Here is a 22,759-nt window from a genome sequence, read left to right on the forward strand (position 1 = left end):
AAAATACATACAATATATCTACCGTTAGTAGATCTGGGCAGCACCAATGAAGAACACATAAAAATACAAGTAATTGCAATAATGAAATGCGTGAAATATGAAAAATAACGACTACTGCTTTACTAGAAAAGCTGCTTCAGAAGCAACAAAATGAAGATGTCTCCTTCAGATGCCTACAAGTGTATACCCCAAACGACGAAAGGTCCAACAATGCGCACATACTTATAGTCGGTGCTTGTGGTCGAAGCAGCGATTTCAGTGGACACTTCAATAGTCGCAGACGCCACCAACAATACTTCAATAATAATCTTTCGCATAAGAATACCAAGAAGCAAATAAGGCTTAAGCCACACAACTGCACCGCACATTGGCGGTCAACACAGCACAACGACAGTCAACTTAACTGCTGTCTCAGTAAGCACGCTGTCACAGCACGCCTGCACTGATACTCGTCTTGCACTACGAAGCTGCTGCACACAACGAGCGCTCAACGAATATTACATCTATAAATACACATGTATATACCACAAATATATATATGGCGATGGCTCAACTGCCAATGCAGTTGGCACATTTTTAAACACGTTTACTGCACGATTTGGCATGAATCAGCAATTCTACGTATTAAAAGCGATAGCGCACCAGCGATCACAAGGACACCAAGGACCAACTTTCGACAGGGTACCGCGATAAGCCGGCACGACGGATGGTAGGTTGGCAGGAAGGCGGGACGGTTGGCAAGCAGACTGCCAAGCAGTGAGCTGCCAACTTGCAATGCAACTGCAGGCAGCTGAAAAAAGAACTGAAAGAAATAAACTGCACTGAAACTAAAATGAAAGTACAGCACTTGTGTATGTATATACCCCCCTGACATGCCAGGCGTCAGCCGCGCCAGCGTCGTCACTCATGAACGAGCATTTTATGATGTCATCAATGATGGCAGCCAACGACGACGACAAAACGACCCCAATGGCTATGAGAGGAAGTGCTGGCGCATAACAGGAAGCAAATGAGCTGACGAGCTGGCGAGTGCCAAGAGAAGAAACCCACACGAGACTACAACTTCGGTGCCATGGCATTGGTGCCAGGGGAGCAAAAAGTTAAAAAAAAATTAAAATCTTGAAGACAGAAATTAACGAGTGAAAAATGAAATATTCAGGCAAGTGCTCTTCGTATATTAAGCGCAAGCGTGGAGCTACTGTGTCGATATAAATTACGAAGTAGTATATTTTTCAGCGCAGAAAAATGTTATAGCGCCTGTGTGTGTTTGGTGAGCGGGCGCTCGTTTGCTTCATAACTCATCGCTCGTTTGCTTAGTGAGTTGAAGCAGACTGCAGATAATATGGTCGAATTATGCTCGTATATTCATTTATTAAATGTGTTATAATCGCTTTTTTGCATGCGAAAAAGAAATAAATATATGAACATTAGGGTGGTTCAACCCACGTAATGTTTTTTAATTTTTATTTTAATTACTTAATCATTTAAAAGATATTAAGAATTGAATTTTTTCTATGAATTTTATAATTGGAAAATAATCATTTTAAATAACAAAACTCAGTTTTTTTTCAATTTTTTGCTCTATAGATTCTTTTTTTTCTTTTGATATTCTTTGATGTTTGTTGATAAATATTTCGTTAGCGCTTACCTCAATCAAAAAGTTATAAAAGAGTTTTTGTAGAGTAGAGAATTTCCTAATAAATTTTAGTTTTTTAACCCACCCTAATGAACATGTACATATGTTAGCGCAGAGATAGATATTATATTAGAAGAAAACTACGGAGGTTGAAAGTTAAGTTTTTTATTTCCCTAATTAAATTTTTTTATTTATTTTTTTCTCCTGATGCCCATAGCATACTGAAATTATGAAGGGAACACTTTTGTAGACTGTTGAATGGCAGTGAAAGCGTAACACCAGGAGACGGTGAACCCTATTCTCCAATCGATGACGATGGAGAAACCGTTATATTGTCCGACAGCAAAGAAGTTCGAATATCAATTACCCGTCTGATGAACAGCAAAGCGGCGGGAACCCATGGATTGCCGGCCGAGCCATTCAAGCCTTGTCAACTTCGCTTATAAGCTTCTATCGTATTGAGTGAGAGAATAAAGTTTGGGAAATCAACAATTGGTGAGATATTCACCATATACCAAATCTTGAAAGGATTAAAAAAAGGATCGGCACACACCACCTCTTCGTCGATTTCAAAGCTGTTTTTGACAGCACGAAAAGGAACTGGCCTTATGCCTGAATTAGGATCCCCGCAAAACTAATACGACTGTGTAAGGTCTTCGAGCCGTTCGATACCATTCGATGCTTCAGACAAGACGACTGCCTATCGAGCGACTATCTACTGCTGGAGAGAATAATTCGAACTTCAGAGCTGAATAGAGAAGGTACAATCTCTAATAAGAGTGTACAGCTGCTGATGTAAGCCGATGACATCGATATCATTGACCACAACAACACAGTTCTGCTTCCTCCAGATTGGACAAAGAAGCGAAGTAAATGAGGGAAAGACGAAATAGCTACTGTCATCAAACTATCAGTCGTCACATTCGCGACTTGGCTCTCACGTCACTGTTGACAGTCATAACTTCTGAGACGTAGTCTCTCTAGTCGTCTATCTTTGAACTAGGATTAACACTAACAACAATGTCAGCTTTGAAATCTAATGCAGAATAACTCTGGCCAACTGGTGTTACTTCGGACTGAGTAAGCAAATGAGAAGTGAAGTCCTCTCTCGACGAACAAGGACCAAACTCTAGAAGTCACTCATCATTATCGTCCTGCTATATGGTTGCAGAGGCATGAACGATAACAAGAAAGTTTCTTTGTGCTTTCCGTAGTAAGCAGAGGAAAATCTCCACTTTGTAGGAGAGAACAGGTGGAGAAGGGCCCAGCTATTACATTTTAATTCCCCGTTTATATTTATATGTATTTAGCACAGAGAAATATAAGTCAAAACTATCAATCATAAAAATTTTATCAGGAAAGTTCACGCATGTGAGGCCACCTTGATATGAGTTTTTAGCCATACTTCCAAATAAATGTGCTTGAAGTATTCAACACCATATACTTCCAGCTTATTATAACAAAAAAAAAAACAATTAAAACCAGTGTTACATAAAAAGCGGGGGTCTTACAAAGTTTGTATTTAAGGTGCCTTCAAAATGATTTGTAGCAACGGCGCACTCAAAACTATGAAAAAAACATTTCGAATAGCGAGTGGCAGCACAAAAACAAAACGGAAATTGTCGCTCCATAAAAAACGAAATCGATTAAATCGTTATTTCGCAATTTTCACCTTCACTTTCCAAACATTATTTATTGGCAGCTGTTTAAATGTCATGGTGTTGGCGGGCGTCACGTGCTGCGCCATTCGATGAGCCATTTCACGCCCGAACAACTTGCGGCGCAAACAATGTTTGTCTTTGCACAATGAAACTTTGCGGAACTACAATATACTTTGCATACTTTTGAGCGCGACCAAGCTCAGCACTACAGACACACGCATATACACGGGGGGTCATATATGTTTGTATTACTCAAGCATTTGTGTATGCAACGAACAAATGTTCAATTTGCAATTTACAATTTTATTATTATTGCAGCTGTCAAATGAGTTGTTGCTTTTTTATTGCGTATACTTTTTGTATTATTTTAGTCTTTTTTGTTTTTGTTTCACTGCTGCATTTTAATCAACTTTGGCATTCAAAGCAAATATGGCGCCAATGGTATGCGCCGAGCATGATCTAAATGCACAGTAGTTTTTGTGAACGGAAAATACACACTTAAATAAAAATAATTGTATATATTTTATACATACATATATATAAATATACATATACACACATATATAATTTGATGTACTCTTCATGTATAGAAGTATAGAAATTCGCTTCCTTATGCAGCTTTGACCTTTGGCTAGTACTCACGGTCCAAAGTCAACCACATTTTTTATATATCTATATAGATATAGATATAGATATAGATATAGATATAGATATAGATATAGATATAGATATAGATATAGATATAGATATAGATATAGATATAGATATAGATATAGATATAGATATAGATATAGATATAGATATAGATATAGATATAGATATAGATATAGATATAGATATATATATAGATATAGATGTAGATATAGATATAGATACAGATATATACAAATAAATTTCCTTCCACTCTCTAAACCCACATGATCTCATCTCACACTTGGCTGCAAGCTCAATACTATTGAAATTTGTATTATTTATTTTCATTTTTTATTATTTATTTCCATATTTATCCCTCATTTTTTCCAAAGCTCTTTCGGGTGTTTGGTATCTGACATTTTTATGACTCGCGAAAACTTTGCTACTTCAAAAGTCATAAATTTTTTCAACACGCTCACGGTCTGTTTTTATGATTTGCCACTATGCTTATGTATGTACACTTATGTATGTATATCTATGCAAACTTATTCAATATACTATATACATATATCATACCAAAACAATATATATATATGTGTATAAAATCACTAATACATATTTACATATTGATAAGTTTGCAAGGTAAACACATAAAAAGTTCAAAACTCTTGGGATTCAGTAATATTTTACCCACCAAAGAAAAGTTATTCTACATAAAAAAATAGAAAATCTATCACATGGTGTGTGAGTAACCTCTAAATAGCCAGCAGTTTATTCCATATATTGCCTTTTTACATATTGTTATACCCTGTACAGGATATGTTAAGTTTTGTTATTAAGTTTATATCACCCAGAAGAAGACATCGGAGCTCTTATATAAGTATTCATGTATATATAATGAGTTCATTTAGCCACGTCCGTTTCTCTGTCTGCCTGTATATCCGCTAACTAATTCCACAGTTTTTGAAGTATAGATCTGTAATTATTGCACAAAACGAAGCCAACAATATCGCATCACTGTACGATATAGCTGTCGTACAAACTAACCGATCATTACCAAATAACTGTAGCGTATACCCAACGATTCCCTCCTCCCGCCAACCGACGCGAGGGGCGCAATCGGCAAACGAGCGGAATTAGTCGAGTCATAAAAGGCAAGAGAGTTAGATTAGATGGAATGAGAATTGAAATCGTACATATACGGCGGAATGGTTCCTTTAACTCAAACTTTGTTCTAAACTGCATGGTAAAGCGAGCGGGAACGTTAAATAAGAGTGATGGGCTACAAACTGATCCATACATGATACATGTTACTCCCAGATCCACAAAACTGCATACTTGCTCCAACCTAAAGATTTGTATTACGTATGAAGTAGGGTCTACAGATCTACGTGAAAAACACATAGTTTTACATTTTTTAAAGTTCAATGGCATGTCATGTCTAACATACCAAGAAACTAGTTTGTTTAAGTCTATTTGCAACTGACATCTTTCGCTATTTCAGTATATGGTTTAAAAAGTTTTACATCGTCAATATATAATAAAACTCTTGAATACTTAACAGATGATATGCCATTAATAAATAAAAAAACAGAATTGGACCAAGATGGCTACCGTGAGGAACATCTGAAGGAACATTGATTATGGCAGAAAAAGTATCGTCAAATATGACTTATTGAATTCTATTACTCAGATAAGCAGCAACCCAATTTAGAAATATTGGTTGAAAACCAAGAAGAACCAAAAGCTTTACTAAAATAGGTGTATATAAAATCAGTGTGCTTATTCTCCCTAAAGCCCACTGATACATGTGATACAAATTCAACCAAATTAGTTACTGTAGATTTCCCTTTACGAAACCCGTGCTGAGAACAAGAAATTAGTGGAGAAATCCGAAAGGTTATGTCATCTGTTATAATTGCTTTTAGGTATTGCTGACAACTTTGTTATTCCCCTATAGTTTTCAATAGGAGACCTAAATCCACTCTTATGAACTTATAAATGACTTTTTCCATATAGATGAAAATAAGCCTTGCTTAAGAGATGAATTAAATAGTTTTGTTAAAGGTTGGTTTATATTGTATATTATATTTGCCACATTTTTTGAGAAAGCATGAGGGTATCATATCTGGTCCATTATTAAATGATTGTTCTAACATATTTAACTGATATAACACGCCTGCTTCGAAAATGGTGGGTGCATTAATTGCAGAAATTGGATATAACTTGTACTGATGCGGAACAAACAATCATTGGAATCAGTATTAATAGCCATGGAGAAAACATTATGTACTAAAGAAGCATGCAGCATATATCTAGATAAGTCCGATTGAGGCGGTATATAAGATAAAGTTAAGTAGATATGGCCACTATTTTACATAAATTCTATGAAGTCTGCATGCGAAACATCGACTTCTTCAGCTGGAATTGAAGAATGAACAGCAAACAAGACACCACCTCCTATTCTGCTCAGCCGGTCATCTCTAAAAAATTCAAATTCGCTATTGAATATTTCATTATCAAAAATGTGGGGCTTTAGCCAAGTTTCTGTGAAAGCAATGATTTTAAAATTACAATAAATGCTATTTAAATACAGATCAATAAGTTTTGTATTAAGACCTCTAACATTTTGATAATAAATACTCAACGAATTATTCTTAAATAGTTTTTTGTATCAACGGGCTTTCTTGGCATTTTAGTGACAACATCAGGGGGTTTATCACGTTTATCCTCGAATTCGCGCACAAAGACCCCAGATGGCTAGAATGAGTTGTCAATTACCAATTTAAAATTGACAGCGGATATGTCGATCTGAAAAGGCGAAATATCCCTGGCAAGTCTTGAGATAAAAAAAACAATATTAAATAAAAATAATCGATCTCCAGTAGTCGAAGTCGAAAAATCGATTTATTTTACGAGAAAACTCGATTCTCGAGTAGAATCGGGATCGAGTTTACCATCCCTACTGACAGCTATCGGGGCACATATAAAACCTCCGCACAATAACCACCACAAAAAAAAATGATTTTTTTTTCTATGTAATATATATGCAAAACAGAAAATTTGAAATAGGCACCCTTAATATTAATATTAGGAGCTCATCTTTTGAGTGACTTTTTTTTACACATTTTCGAAAGTTTTGAGCCTGTTTTTTAGTTGAAAAAAAAGGTTGCCTCAGAATGACACACTCTAATGTACATATATCTTGACATTCATCAGGCAAGGGTTAAAGAGAGCTAAACATCTCTCGCGAGTCGATATTCTGGGTATGAAAAGCCTTCTTGCTCGATTCCTCCCGATAAAACTGTTTTTTTTTTAATAGTACTGTAAAAAAGTATCTTTAGGCATGCTTGATCCCACATTCATTAAGAGCACTATAACTGCCGACGAAGCATGGGTTAATAAATTTGACATGCAAATAAGTCAACAATCATCGGAATGGAAGAAAAAAACGAGCGGAAAACAAAGCTGCTTTAAAATCAAGGTGGTGCTCATTGTTTTATGGATATTCGTGGTTTGGAGCATCACGAATTTGTACTGGAAGGACGGACGGTGAATAAGGAGTTCTATTTAGCCGTATTGAGGTGTTTGCCTTAGAACATCCGTCGAAAACGGTCGAAACTGTGGAAGAACAATTTATGGATTTTTAAAACCAAACACGCAATTAATGCCATCATTCAACCACTGTATTCACCAGATTTGGCTGCGTGTGATTTTTTCTTGTTCTTGTTTCTGGGTACTCTTTTGTCACATTGTATATATAATGATATTTATGCTGAAAATTAAGAATATAAAGTTGGGAAAAAAATATATAGACTATTATCGGTTTGCTCAAATCATTAGAGTCAGCATGCCAAAATTACAAAATCTTTCAAATCTTTTCCGAACTGGTTAATGACTTCATGTGACAATGTAAGTAATACACACGGGATTGACATTATTCAATGGTTAATTACCGTTAGAAAACATTTTTCCTAAAACAGAATTGGCATATGCTTCATTGAGAGTTGATTTCAGCTAATCGTAATAAAATTTAAGGAAGAGGTAGAAGGAGTTATTTCTTTTAAATTTACGAAACTCACACCCCGAAGGTGATTCGGAGTTATACAGAACCTAAAAGTGTGGTTATTATTTAGTTAAAAATAGTACTACGTGGGCTCTACTTATGACCAATGATGATCATTTGCAAGGGCTTATTGTTTGTTTAATATATTAGTTCCAAATCTTCAATGATCAGTACTTATCGGTCACTTATAGTCGCAATAATATTTAATTGCAGCATTCAGACATTTTCTGTGACCAAAATAATCATAAAATGGACACCAGTTGACTTTATGTATTACTTTTAATTCTAAGTTAAATTCTCATATTTTTTAGTTGCATATTTTAAAAATGCCTATAAATTCTATATTCTATATCTTTAAGCAAAAAGGAAGGCCTTGTTGGTAATTAATTTTGGAATTACGTATGGTCTCTCAAATATTCAAGGGGGTTGTTGATCAGCAAGCCACATTCTCCTATATGTGCTGCCACCAACGCAGAGAACTGAAATGAAACAAACTCTGAAATTTTTTTCCAAAGATAGTTTTTTCGTATCTTTTATGAAATTAAATTTGTTAAATACATTTTCACAATTCTAAATACTTATTTGTTAGAGTTTCATTGCAATGTCCTGTTGTACATTATGCCATTTTGGAACCTTCTTTGCCATGTTATGATATAGGGATTTGTTCTAATTAAATTCTGAGAGCACTTTGACATGAAACAAAATTTCTCAAAGAAATGCGATGGGCAAACACTAGTAAGACTTTTAAATATTAATTTCGAGCGAAAATCCATTCGTCGAAATATTTTTTTAGATTTCTCTAACTATCAGTGATATCTGTGCCAAATATCACATCTAAATAAAATAAATTTAGCGTTCCACTAAAATTTCAAAACAACTGATAAGAAATTTTTTTTTTTGAAATTGCTAAAAATCGACTGTTTTCAAGATGCCACATTCGATGTGTTCCATAAAAAAAAAAGGTGCGTGGAGTCCCTACGCGCGGATGAAGTTATACTTCTTAGTGATATTCAGAAATGCATATCATTTTGTATGAAAGAAAACTAGAAAACTTAAATTCACATTTTATAAATTTATTATGCACATAAAATGAAGAATAAATCAAAGTCTAAATGAATGAATTTTGACTCAGAAAGTAGTTCCGTCTCTTCGTTGCGGAAGAGAATATGCAGCGTAATCATCTCTCTTTTGTTCTTCGCCAATTTGGCTGCTGAATTGACTTGTGAAGATCAATTTTTTGTTGGTGACATATTCATATGTGTGCGCATATGTATGTTTGTATGCTTGTGATTTATTTGTTCGGCAATGTATGCAAATATATGTATGTACATATAAGAGTATATGAATGTATGAACATGCAAGCCAATGCGCGCACATGCGTATACATACACTCATGTGCAGATACACAAGATAGGATAGAAGATGTATGCCTTTTAACATCGTATAATATACAAATAAATATTTTTCTTACTAATAGAAATTAAAATAAAGAAAAATACTTATTTTTATAGTATACGATGTTAAAAGCAAAAAATTAAAAATTTGTTCTGTCGGGATTCGAACCTAGGACCTTTGTTAGCATCTTGACCTTCCAAGCGCTTACCACCAACACCACCATTGACATTTAGGTTGCGCTGACTTAAGTATGATGTGGTTATGAATGCAAGAAACATACGATGGTTCTAATAATTTTGTTTAAGTATAGAAATATACATACTTTGTAGAACATTTGCTTTCGCAATAAATTTATCACAGCAATATTATGTATATGTTTATGTATATTGCTGTGATAAATTTATTTTCTATTAGTAAGAAAAAAATATTTATTAGTATAGATTTCCAAATGAGTATAGAAATGATTCTTTGAATTTATTCATTAAAATCGCCACTCAGAAGTCATTTTATCCCTTGTAAGCGAGCGATAAAACCATATACGCTGCCAGATAAAACCATATACCTCGTCCTCGTGGGTCAGTTTCAAAAACCACAGAAATGATTCTGTGTGATTCTCAATGGCCAACGCAGAGTATTTCAACCAAAACATACGTAAAATAGTTGAGAATTCGCAGAAAGGCAAACGAAAGAAAAAGAACTATAACTTCAATAATGCACAAGCATACAAACATACATATGCGCACACATGTGAATATGTCACCAACCAAAAATTGAAACATTGTTCTACAAAAACAACAACAGCATAAGCATGGAACATTGTGTTGTGTTGTTGTGTCGGCCGAGCTGTGCCGAAAGAAACGAACAAACGATCGCCGATTGTCACCGCTTCGCTTGCTGCTCGCACATCTTCGCAGACAAGGTTGCGTTACATTCATATGGATGGAGCGAGGTTGCGCAACTTTGCGTTACTTTTATATGGAAGGTTGCGCAACCAGAATCTATCGCAACCTTTTCCGGCGTCGTATAAGAAGTATAACTTCAAAAAGCGTGTGAGAATAAGCAAACGCAGAAGAAAACCACAAAGGGTAAAAAACGTCTCAACCATGAACAATGGACCTTCAAACTAAACAAACCGTTAATCGGGTAATGTTAGATTAGGTTAAGCTTATTCCTACTCTGAAGTTACCACTTAGGATCTCAATTGAACAGTTACATTCACATATTTTGTGGTGTCAAGAACCTACTGCATATGGAATAAAGCTGCCTCTTGAAGATATCAAAATTCTGCTAAGAACTTTGTTTTCAATTTCAGCTGGACTACGTACATAGATAGAGAGGGTAAACTTATTAGAAACTTATAGTCGAGAAACAGCGCTATGATTATTCTCTCTCGACTTTTTACAGATAGGTCGAAGGAAGAGTACTCAATGATGAAACTATCGCTTAATCTTAGATAAAATATAAAATGCTTCAACCATTAGTTAACCGTAGTACGTGTTTTAAGAAGATTATTTCCTAGTTTAACCCACACTTCATTTATTACAAATATTTTTGGATATTTTGATTGACAGCAACACCCTAAATATTACACACTTTCCTTTTTTCTTCTGCCTTACATTTTGTATTTATTAGCAGGATATTATAACTGACTTACCGTTGTCATGCAATCCGTACGTTTTCTTCAGGCCCGCCTCCTCTTCATCATCGTCGTCATCATCCAATTCCACCACATTCAAATTCTCCTGATCGAAGACTTGCTCGTCCGATTGATCAGCGGGGAATATGAATTCCGCCTGCTCATTCGATGCGCGCGATGAAACGACCTGATAGGTTGGCGGTGTCAAATCGGCACCAGCCGTGCCGCCGGAAGCGACGGGCATGCCGGCACCAGCATAACCGCCAAGCGTACCGAAACCACCATTCGGACCGGCAGCCGGCTGATGAGCCTGATGACCATGTTGATGCTCATACTGTTGCTGCTGTTGCTGTTGCTGCTGTAATAGCAGTTGTTGTTGTTGCAATAGCTTTTGTTGCTGCAATTGCGTAGCGGATTTCGGCTTGGCTGCGGCCACCAAATTATTGCCGCTTGGAAGTAATATGGATGTGCATAAGATGAAGGCATAGAAGAGTAACTGCATTTGCATGGCCACAAATGTTTTGCTTGTGCCGCCTGCTGTTGCTTTTGTTGTTGTTGTGGCGCTGGCATGCGCGTTTGCTGCGCAATTGGACTTGCCACGCTTCGTTGCACTTCTTGCGGTCATTAAGCCGGCGCGTTCGGTGAGCGCCAACCCGTTGCGGTCAAGCGTCATAACTGTATTTTGTGCGTTTATTTTGTTATTGTTTTTCGCTTTAGCCACCTGCTCGGACTCGGACTCGGACGCAGACTCAAGCGCGTCTACAGAGGTTGTATTCTCCTCCCCCTCCACGTTGACGTCGTCAATTTCCGGCAATTGCAACAACTTAGTAGCGCTGCCGGCATCCTCGGTAGACTCGCTAACCAACTCAATGGTCTGATTTGTAATGATTTTAAGATTTTTATTATTTTTAGCGCTGTTGGTGTTTGGTCTGATGGTGGTGTTGTTGGTGTTTGCTTTATTATTAGTGTTTGCCAACGTATTGCTATTCACTTCACATTTGTATTCATTCACTAAACTGGCAACTCTATTTACATTAACAACGATTAACGATAACAACACCGATAACAAGTACAGCAAGGGATCACTTTGATCGTAGCCGGCGCTAGCGCGATTGTGCGCTACCTTTTCCAAATATCTGGCCAGCCACATAAGCGCGCGACACACGGTGGCCGTTAGACCATTACCACAAAGAGCGTTATGCACACTGGCAGCCCTTAGGCGTCCGCGTCGCCGTCGACTATTGAAATCTATCGTCTTTTCGGTGTTATGGTATTGGTGTTGGCGTTGCTGCTTGACCGACGGCTCGCCCGTAGGCGCGGCCATTTCGCACATTTCAGCACTTTGTGTGCTTTGATTTGTTGTTGTTGTTATTATTGTTGCTGTATTTAATTTTGTCGCCTTCGCTTTAGCGTTGGCAATTTTTTCACGCTTCTCAGCACTTTGCACCGCAGCAACACTTTGGTGGCGCGCACGTTTCGTCTTCAAACGCGCCAGCGTTGTATGTTGCGGCAACATGTTGCTAAGCGCTTTATTGCCAATGCCTTTTGCCACATGGAGCGTTTCTGTTTGTTGTTTTGATTTATTTAATACTTTTTCTAATGCCACATTGGCTTCGGTGTGCTCAACCAATGTTGCTACGTTTGTGTACGTGGTGTGTGTAATGTTGCTGGCCACATGTGTCTGTTGGCTTGCGGCCGCATTTAGCATGCATTTATCTGTTATCCCAACATTGTGTAGATTAGTAGTTTCGCGTAAGCTTTTTTCGCTACTAACTTGCTGTTGGGGTTGTTGTTTTGTTGCGGTAACATGTTGCCAAGCTGTGCGTTGTTCCGCCTTACAAGTGGCGTTTATAAGCCGTGTTTCTGCGTATTGACGCTGAGTGCTGCCTACTTCAGCTACCGCTGTTGCTTGATTTTTTTGCTGCTGCTCGTCCAATGTTTCTAAACATTTTTGTTGCTGCAACATTGATACAATTGCTAGTGGCATGAACTTGTGTGTTTTTGGTTTTTTCTTTTTTGCAATTTCACTAAGTTGCTTATTTTTGAATATTTTATATATATTTATATACTTCTCTTTGAATGCGTATTTATATGTATATATGTATATTACTTATGCTTCTCGCTGATTTTGTGTAATACTTTAATTTTCTTTAAAATCTGTTAATTTTATTTTAATTGATTTTAATTTTATATGTATACTAAGTTGCTGATAAACCGTTATAATCGTTGCTCTTTGAATGTGTGTCTTTTGGTATTTTTTGTTTTTTTCCTTAAAATTTTTTGGCGTGCTTTTTGTTGCAAATTCTTCCTAAAACAAATAACTTTAGCAGAAATTTTTCAGTTATTACTTCATTTCGAATTTTCTTGTTTCAAATAGCGTTTGAATTCCATTTCTGGCTTTTTCCTATAAGTAGCGGTAATTTGAGTGGTTGCGCAGCCGAAAAGTATGCTGTGATATTCGAAATTATTGGTAGGTTTTGTATTTAAAGTAGCTTCGGTAAATTTTCAGCAGCAGCAGTTAAATATTTTTTTCAAACTTTGATTGCTTAAATTATTTATTTAATTTTGAAATTTTAGCTTGATTTGCAACTTTCATACACTGTGTTTGCGTTAAAAAAAAGTGTTTTCTAACGCTCGTTTAATTATTTTGTAGGTAAAGCGAAATTTTTCTTAGTCATTTCACTACTTCAAATATTTATTTATTATTAATATATATTTACTCTTACAGTTTACTTATTTTTTATCATTAAATTTGCTTGTTAATTTTTTGTTGCTTTTTTAGCTTGCTTAATACTTTGTTTCATATAATTTCACTTAATAACTTTTATTCAAATTAATTACTTTTATTTCCTATTCATTTAATATTTCCAGCTTTTTTTATACAACGTATTTTTTGTGTCTTGTTGGTTTATTTCTTAACTTCACTTATTTTATATTTTATTTTTTATTCCTTTATGTATATTCCTTCAAGATTTTTTTGGTAAGTTTTGCTTTCCAAAGCGCTTAGGTGTTTCTGCTTGTAAAACAAATATATCAATAAATATTTAGTTTATTATTTAACACTCATATTACAATATAATTAAAAAATAAATATTTATGACTTAAAATTTGAAAAAAATTTAATTAAATATTTAACTTCACAAAATTTTTATTCATTGTTCTACAGTTGTTTTATACTTTTTTATTCAAAAAAGTTAATGAGCTTTTTTCTATTCTTTATATATCTTTTGATTCACAAAATTTATATTTTTTGTTTTTCAATTGTTTCATAATTTTTTATTCACAAATATTAATGAATATTCAATTTTTTTGTGCATTGTTTTGTTTTTAGTTTTTTTCAAAAGATTTATATGAGTTTTGGGATATTCAATTTTTTATTTTATTTTTTAAAATTTTTGTGTATCGATTCTTATTACCACAATTTCTTATTTTTTTGTTAGTAGCTTATTAAATATTTTTTTTAATTATTTATAATTCTTATAATTATATTTTAGGCAAATACTGACAAAATATATCTTTTTTACTTTTGTTTTAAATTTAATTTAATTTTTTTAATTCTTTTATTCACAAAATTTATTTTCTTTGTATTTTTTCAATTGCTTTTTTATTATTAAGATGTATTATTAATATGTATGTTCTTTATTTTGTTTTATATTTGTTATTTCTTTATAATTTTTTTATATAAACTTTATGCAATATATATTTACATATTATTTTATTCAATTTAAGCCTTTCGGTTTGTTTTTCAATTGTTTTATTCAAAGAATGCTTCTGAGTTTGCATTTCTTTTAAAATTTTTATGTAGTTTTTATATTTTTTCCTTAACAAAGTTTATATTTTTTGTTTCATTTTAAAAATATTTCAAAAAAAAAAAAATATATATAAATATATTTTTTTTAATTATTTTTGTATATTTCTTCTTATTTTTTAAGTTTTCATTTTATTCTTCAAACATTTTATTATATTTTTTTTAATTTTTTTTATTTTTTTATTTATTATTTATGCAAGAATTTATTGTAGCTTGTTATTTCTACAAAAAAAAAAAAGGATTTTGCAACATTTCAATGGCTTTGCACTAATCCATTAGTATCAAACTTTTGTAACCAACTCGTTCAACGGAACTACTTTATTTCTGTTCATTGTTTCACACGAAATTAAAAACGAAAAAGAAAGTAATTAAATAAACAAAATTATTTGTCAGATTTCACTGTTCCTCTGTATTAGTATTTTAGTTTTCAACACCCATTCTGAAAAAAACACCCGGTAATTGTAATGAAATTCTTGAGGCATTAACTTTGAAGGCGAAAAAATATTTATTGATGAATTACTAAGTATTTTGCGCTTTATTTTAATTTTTCTGGTACTTTTTACCAAATCTTTTCTAACCAAAACTTTTCGCACATTATATCAAATGATACTTTTAGCAAATACTTTTTATAAAAATTTCATTTCATCAGTCTTCATAAAGACTTAATTTGTTAATTGTTTCGCCTTTGTCTAACTTATTTTTAGTATAAGTAATTATTTATTTTTATTCATTTTATCATTTATATTTCTAATTTTTAATCTTATTACTTTTCTTTAATATTTAACACTTTTAAACATATTATGAGCTTTTATTCTCTTTTTCATTTGCTTTTCTTTTCTTCCAAAAATAAATGTTACAATTAAAAAGCAATCCTTTCTTGGCTAAGTTCGTTTGAAATCGAACATTTTATACTCTCCCAAAACCAGGCAAATACTTTAAGGTATTGCCACTTTATATTAAAAAATATTTCGAAAGAATGCAACACTCATTTTTCGACTAAATTATGCATGAATTACGCTTAAATTTGGTATCTTATTAGCTTATGCCTGAAGGTCAAAGTGTTTAACATAATTTACTTCGCGTCAGTGACATTTATATTAAATCTTTCTCAAATTTAAAATAAACACAACGGAAGAAGCTGAATTTAATTTTTAATGCAAACATTTTACCAGAATTCATTACATGAGGTTTGGACAAAGTTCGAGACCAGTCGGATCTCATTATACGTATATAAAATATATTGGAACGAAAAAAGGGATGGGCCGATTGTACGAGTATTAACTTTTGTCATTGTTCAAATGTACCCGAGAATATATTTTTAATTAATTTCAATATATGTATGACTCAAAGACCGACCGACATATTCACCATAAAGTTTGCTAGAATAATAAAAATCATTATGTGAGATATATGGAAATTGGTCAACGAATTACCTAATTCATCTGCTTTCGGTCTAAAAGTAGAATATGATATATTCCAGTATGCTCTCAAAGCTTTTGTTACGATATCTTCTTTATTGTCCAAAAAGACACACAGTAATTACCAGGGCAAATTATATTTCAAAAAAAGCCATTTTTCTCAGTTGGTATGACTGTCCTTAATTACTAAGCTAAATAGGAGCGCGATCTGTCAACCAGTTTTTTAACAGCAGCTTTTCAGTAATGCGTTGCAGTTTTTACAATGGATAAAAATATCGAAGAAAGAATTGGTTTCAAATTTTATATTTTTAAACAAATTTCGAGTACGGAATAGTTGCGAATATTAGCAAAGACTTACGATGATTTAGTTTTATTAAAACCAAAAGCCCACGAGTGGTGTAAAACCTTCAAAGACGATCTTTATAGACATGGCTCGTTCTGGACGACCATCGAACTTTTAATCTGATGAAAATATTAAAAAAGTGAAGGATCGCATTGAGACACGATTGTGACCGAATTTCAAGCCAAAAACGCAATGAATGCCATCGATCTACCACCGTATTCACCAGATTTGGTTCGGTGTGATTTCTTTTTGTTTCCCAAACTGAAATTGCTTCTCCATGGAACCGGTTTTCAGTCGATCGAAGAGATTAAACAAAATTTGCAGAAGGAACTTAAGGCCATCCCAAAAATGCTTATGAAAAATATTTCGAGGACCGGAAAAATTGTTGGCTAAGTGTATTACATCTGGTGGGGAATTCTTCGAAGACGACAAAATAAAAATTGTTTGTCGTTTTATTTACATTTTCGAGTACTTTTTTGTTAAAATGTATATTAATATATATTAATTGATTATTAGTTTATATATTATTTGTATTAAAATATGTATTTTTTAATCCAAAATTCAGATTTAGATTTTCGATTCTTCTATTTTGTTTAGTTAATTAAATTTTTTATTGCATATAATTTCACTCAAGTTACATAAATATTTTTTAAAACGAAAAAATTTTAAACTGAGTTTATGATAATTCAAAATGGTTTTATATATTATTCAATTATATTAGTTTCATTTTAATATGAATTTCTTTTAATTTTTTCCGAATATTTAAAATAAATTATTTGAGCTTTAGTTTTTTATACTTTTTAACAAAAATATAGCCTTTTTATTTATATTTTCTCAATATTTATATTTTAATATTAAAATATGATTTTTTTATATAAAATAAATATTTATTAAGAAGAATAAAAATTAAACTTAATGTAATTATAATTAAGAGAATTTAACCTGATTTAATTTTTGTTATATTAAATAAATAATTATTAATTATTGTTATATTATTAAATATTATAAAATAAGTGAATTTGTTTATTTTTAAGTTATATTAAATAAATTTAAAACAAATATTTATTTTAGTGTTTTAGAATTTTATTTATTTTTAATTATGTTATTTCAGCTTTTAATTTTTTTATTGTTTCCCATTTTGGTTATAATTATGCTTAATAGTAATTAAACTTTTTTCTCTCAAATAATAATATTTTATCGTATGGAATTAAAGTTTGAAAATTTCTTGCGAATTTTTTTATCTTAATATTATATTTTTATATTAGTATGTGTTGCTTTATGAATTTTAGTTAACCATTAACTGTTTCCTTTTTGGAATTTCAACTATTTTTGACGGAAAAATTTTTTATTACGGAAACAGAAGCAGCTTATTTCAGTAGTAGCCTGAATGTATACTAAAAAACTTATACTCTGCTCATTGCTTTAAAATTAATATACTTTCAGGTGTCTGTATTCAATAAATTTTTTTACAACAACCATTAATTATCCCACGTTTTAACAAAAACCTCATTGTTAAGATTTGTAACACACAAACTTATGCATAATATTGTTGCATATATTTGGGCGCTGTACACCTTATATTTAAATACTTTTTTTCACTAAATACTTGTAGCCACTAAAACACGTTACGTCTTGTAGCCAAAGTCAGCATAGCGTAGCTAAGTGTTTCCTTACAAGACTAATGCACAACGACACTTACGCGCAGACTAAGCAGCAGTATTTCTGCAGCCCATCTACAAAGTATGATGCATAATTTGCAGCTATTTTTACCTTATTTTCTCGTTGCGTGGCGTTTACACGCGTAGACAGCGCACGGCGTACACTGGCCACCCGCCGCGCTTAATGTCGCGGTGCTGCACTGTCAGCGTGCAGACACACACACGCACGCCACATACACATACACACTGAGCAGCAGCTCAAAAGAAAAATTTCACTTCACTTTTGTCACATTTTCTTTGCACAATTTTACTTGGACTTTTCGCCTTTTTGGTTACAAAATTTTCTGGCTTACGCCTCAGCCTTTAGCACACTTTTAGGCGTTATGCAAAAGCACACATACACACGCGCATATAACACACTGTTACTGCTTTGTTTTATTTATAGTTGCAGCACTTTGCACAATTTGTTTGCGTTTTCTTCCACAAGAAATTCACTTTAAAAGCATTTTCTACTTGCAGAAAATCTTTTTTTTTTATATTTCTGCAACTTATTTTTTCCTCTTCTGGTTTTTGTTTGGTTTGCACTATTTATTACACTTGCAACATTTTTTTCACCAGCACGCTGCTGTGCGCGGCTTGCCCGTTTAGACGTTCTACACTGTTCGCCTACTCATATTGTAGTGTCGCGGCGTTCGGCGCTCAGCACTGTCGTTGGCTGCTGCTGTTGGCGTGTGCAATGTTCGTTTATTATAGCATAGTTTACGGCGCAGCTGATGCGGCGCATGCAGGTGTGTACTCTCTCACGCCGTTATTCTGCTGTGGCTCTTGGCGCGTCTGCGTCGGGTGGGAGGCTCGGCATCACTTCGTTGTTTGTTTGTTTATTTTTTTATTATAGCTGTCGCTTTTGTTGTTTTGTTTGTACCGGCCACAGCTTTTTATGGGAGCTTTTCACTGGAAGGCTTGGCACGGCAGCTCTGCTCTCGGCTGGTTGAGTGATATCGACGGTTTATTCGTTGCATAGTTTTTCGCACTCAATATGCTGCTCACGAAGCTGGGGAAGTGACTGAGTGCATTGGTGACAACTTAGTTGATTGGGTAAAATCGTTATATTTCAAGTACCTTCAAAATAGGTTAACTGAAATTAAATAAAAAAGTATTGAATTTATGAAAAAGAAATATTTCATTTTAATATTAAAAAAATATATTTAATATTTTTGCGAATTAGTTTTAATACTTAATTCTAGCTCTAACCGCAGTTTGGTCACATGGGTAATTTTTGGTTTTCTGAAAATTTTTTATTTTAACAACTTTTATGAGTTGCGTGCCTGCCATGAATCGAATTCACAAATAAGTGGATACGGCATCCATAAGTCTTTAAATAAGAAGCTTATTTTGACCACGCCTTCTTTAATTTTGCGAATCGTTTATTTACTCTCTTAGTTCTACCATAGTTGCTAAAGACATTCCTCCTTAACTTAGTTGAGTATACTTAATATATACTGAAATAGAAATCTAGCACATTCTTCACGTTTTTTTTTGTCCGCAGTAGCTTAGAAAAGTGTAACAGGCCTTCTTTTTAATTAAATTTCACTTACTCTTCTTAAAGTATTAACCAAAGAAGTAAAATATAGAATAATACGAAGCTCTGTGTTCCTCTGAGTAGAAGATAGATAGAAATTAATTGACGTTTTCTACTGCGAACTATGGTCTAATGTCCCCACTCCTTCATTACATATGATCACAAAGGTCCAGTACTCTGAACAATTCCAGGAGCTTATGGAGATATTATGATCTCTGTCCACTTAGATGGATCTTAAGGCCTTGTGTCTGCTTCTAAAAATTGCTGGGCACTCTAGATACAGGTATTCTGGAGTTTCCGGCTCCATGTCGCGAAACCGGCAGCTTACCAAAAGGTTAGAACGGAATTCGGCTATGGTATGGATAGCTTAATATGCGGCCCCGCAATGTCCGCTCCAATGCCTTCCGGTGTTTTCGAGCCGTCAAGATATCACTGGATAATACTGCCCCTCAGTAGTAGTCGAGTGTGAAATCACTCCACCCCCTTACTGCCGAGGTTGACTTTAAACTTCTTTGGGGAGTTTACCCCCTTCGAAACGTTGCCTGTTGGAAGAAGCGTCAGTGGTATGTCCTCACTAGTGGCTTCATTTGTTAAGGCGAAATTATCCTACCTTTATCATACCCCTCTGCTGCCGTCATGGTATGCTTCGCTGCATGCTAAATCACTTGGTGATGCGGTGTGAGCTCCAGCATGACTTCAAGTGCTGCGGTTGAGCAAGTGCAAACGCAAGAGAATTTTTGTAGCTTCATTAGTTGAAGACTAACCAAATATTGCGTTGCCTTCGATACCCAACCAACCGCTCCATAAGTCACACTAAGCCTCACGATCATGGTATACAACCACTTGATCATACCTGTCTTGCCGCCCCATATTATCGTCTACATATCATGAGTGGCTTTGCACAGTGTTATTTTCAGATGTCTATTCCACCGTAATTTTGATATTTTCCATCCCTCTTGGCATGAAGGAAGTAAGACTTATAGGCCTGAACGATTTGGCCAGTGAGTAGTCCTTCCTTCCCACATTGAGGATTGTGAGAACCATAAGATTAGCTGTACTCTTTCCTGCAGAAAATCTCAGAGAACCATACATATATGATTATTTGAATGATACCTAACTAACTGCTCGGTCAAACCGATCGTAATATATCGGCACTCTAGTACAATGTACACTACCCAGAGTTTCACGGTGTTATCAACCATTGAAACTAAAACTAATTCTACTAATAATTGAGTCATAGTTACGAGCTTATATATGACATCAAAAGTTAGAATAAAGTGCTGAAATATTTTCAGATAGCTTTAGAGCAGGTGATCTCTTCTTCAGATAAATCTGAGATATTTTCAAATAAAAATTAGTAGCACAAAGCATTCAGTGAAGGTTGTGAAGTTATCAGAAGCTTGCCTCAAGCGAGTCGCTTATCCACCTCAGTTAGTAATAATGACACCAAACAAGTGCAACAATCAGTAATTTAAAATCGCCATAGTGACATCGCACAGATAGGAGATATCAACATCTCTTATAGATCGACTCAAAAAATGTTGGTTAATATTTTGGGTATAAATCGTGTCATTGCTAGACTCGTACGAAATGACCTCACGTCTTTGCAAAAATGAAAAAATACAAACCTCTCAGCCTCTCGGCTTATAATAAGTGTATATAAAATAAGCTAGAGCGTTGGCATGCTTCTATTGATTTTATTTAAAAACGTGAAAATTTAATGATTTTGTAAGTCGGGGTCAAATAAAATCGAAGGGGGCAAAATTAACTAATTTCAAGTTATGGTGTTAGAGTAAACTCTTTGAAACAAAAAAAGTCCCATCAGTAGCTGTGTTATACTAAAATTATATCTTCGAATGCTAAATAGTTTTAAAATCGACCAAAAGCCGGTTTATTGATCAAATAACTCCTGTACGAAAATACTATAAGGTTAAGGATATCTAGAATAAAAGAAAATATCAACAAAGCTGTAGCCCACCAAATTAAATTTTACTTGAATCCCTAAGTTTCTTAATTCATTTTTTTTTTTAATTTTGATCAAACCGCAATGCTTCTAATGAATTTTTTAGCCTTCTAATATATATGTGAGTTTTTGTTTAGATAACGAAGATAGCATTAACATAGTTCTAGTTATTAATTTTGAAAAGATAAAGCTTAATTTTTATTACCAAAATTTTAACTAAGCTTCCGGAAGTTTCAGTATTACCAATTATAATTACCAATTATTAAAGAAAGTTCCTCTACATTTTGTTTTTTACAAAAAATACTCTCAATTTCAATTTTACGCTCTATTTTACTCTTCCTCATCAGTATGTGAGCAACATCCTAATTTGTACTAATTTTTTGTCACTCTTATTCACCGCTTCGCTCAGCTGTTTCACGTTCAAAGCTTTCCAACAAACTTCAATTGTAGGAAAAAAACATATTTTTACATCTCAAATATGTGCATAGCTGTGTATTTCCACCCACAACATCTCCACTCATCCATAACTAGTACTAGTTATTATAACACAACCCACCAGAAAAGCTTTTTGGTTCATTTCCACTTCATTCCTCACTGTCTTAACCACTAAGAATGTGCGTGGCGTTGCTTTCTGACCTATGTCTTTGAGAGTTATTGGTGGTTTCTTGCATTAACTGCAGCACTATCGCTTCATTTATGCAAATACCACTCAAGTTCGTAATATCGTTCTTAATAACGCAAAGGAGAGTCTTTTCCACAGTATTTCATGTCCGTGTGCTTCGGTTAACATTTGTGGATTTTTTTTTAATATTTCTTTCGCGAATAGTCATTGCTAGAGAGTGGTATTGTTAGTCATACTACAAGTATTGGTGAATTGTGGTTCCGAATCACATGTGATTTTAAATCATACATGTATAACTATATCACGTGATGAAGAACATGTGATATTTATTTGCTTTTTAT

The 22,759-nt window shown here is 33.9% G+C and overlaps 1 protein-coding gene and 1 pseudogene across 12 annotated transcripts in view; both read right to left on the reverse strand.

The window, feature by feature from the left end:
- LOC105223378 (sodium/potassium/calcium exchanger Nckx30C) overlaps positions 1-22,759 on the reverse strand; it is a 321,392-nt gene that overhangs the window by 285,225 nt on the left and 13,408 nt on the right. For 9 of the 12 annotated variants that reach the window (XM_049452184.1, XM_049452180.1, XM_049452162.1 and 6 more), the window contains exons 2-3: positions 18,367-19,389; positions 11,046-14,040 (exon numbers count right to left, since the gene is read on the reverse strand). In XM_049452184.1, the coding sequence (XP_049308141.1) occupies positions 11,046-13,014 (1,969 nt within the window). In that variant the 5' untranslated portion in view covers positions 13,015-14,040; positions 18,367-19,389. Of the gene's footprint in view, positions 1-11,045; positions 14,044-18,295; positions 19,390-22,759 lie in introns of all 12 variants that reach the window. The other 3 variants (XM_011201095.4, XM_049452140.1, XM_049452147.1) reach the window with 3 other exon arrangements.
- Positions 9,881-10,007, reverse strand: LOC125776002 (small nucleolar RNA U3; annotated as a pseudogene).

Source organism: Bactrocera dorsalis, chromosome 1, assembly GCF_023373825.1.
Source record: "Bactrocera dorsalis isolate Fly_Bdor chromosome 1, ASM2337382v1, whole genome shotgun sequence".
Classification (NCBI taxonomy): domain Eukaryota; kingdom Metazoa; phylum Arthropoda; class Insecta; order Diptera; family Tephritidae; genus Bactrocera; species Bactrocera dorsalis.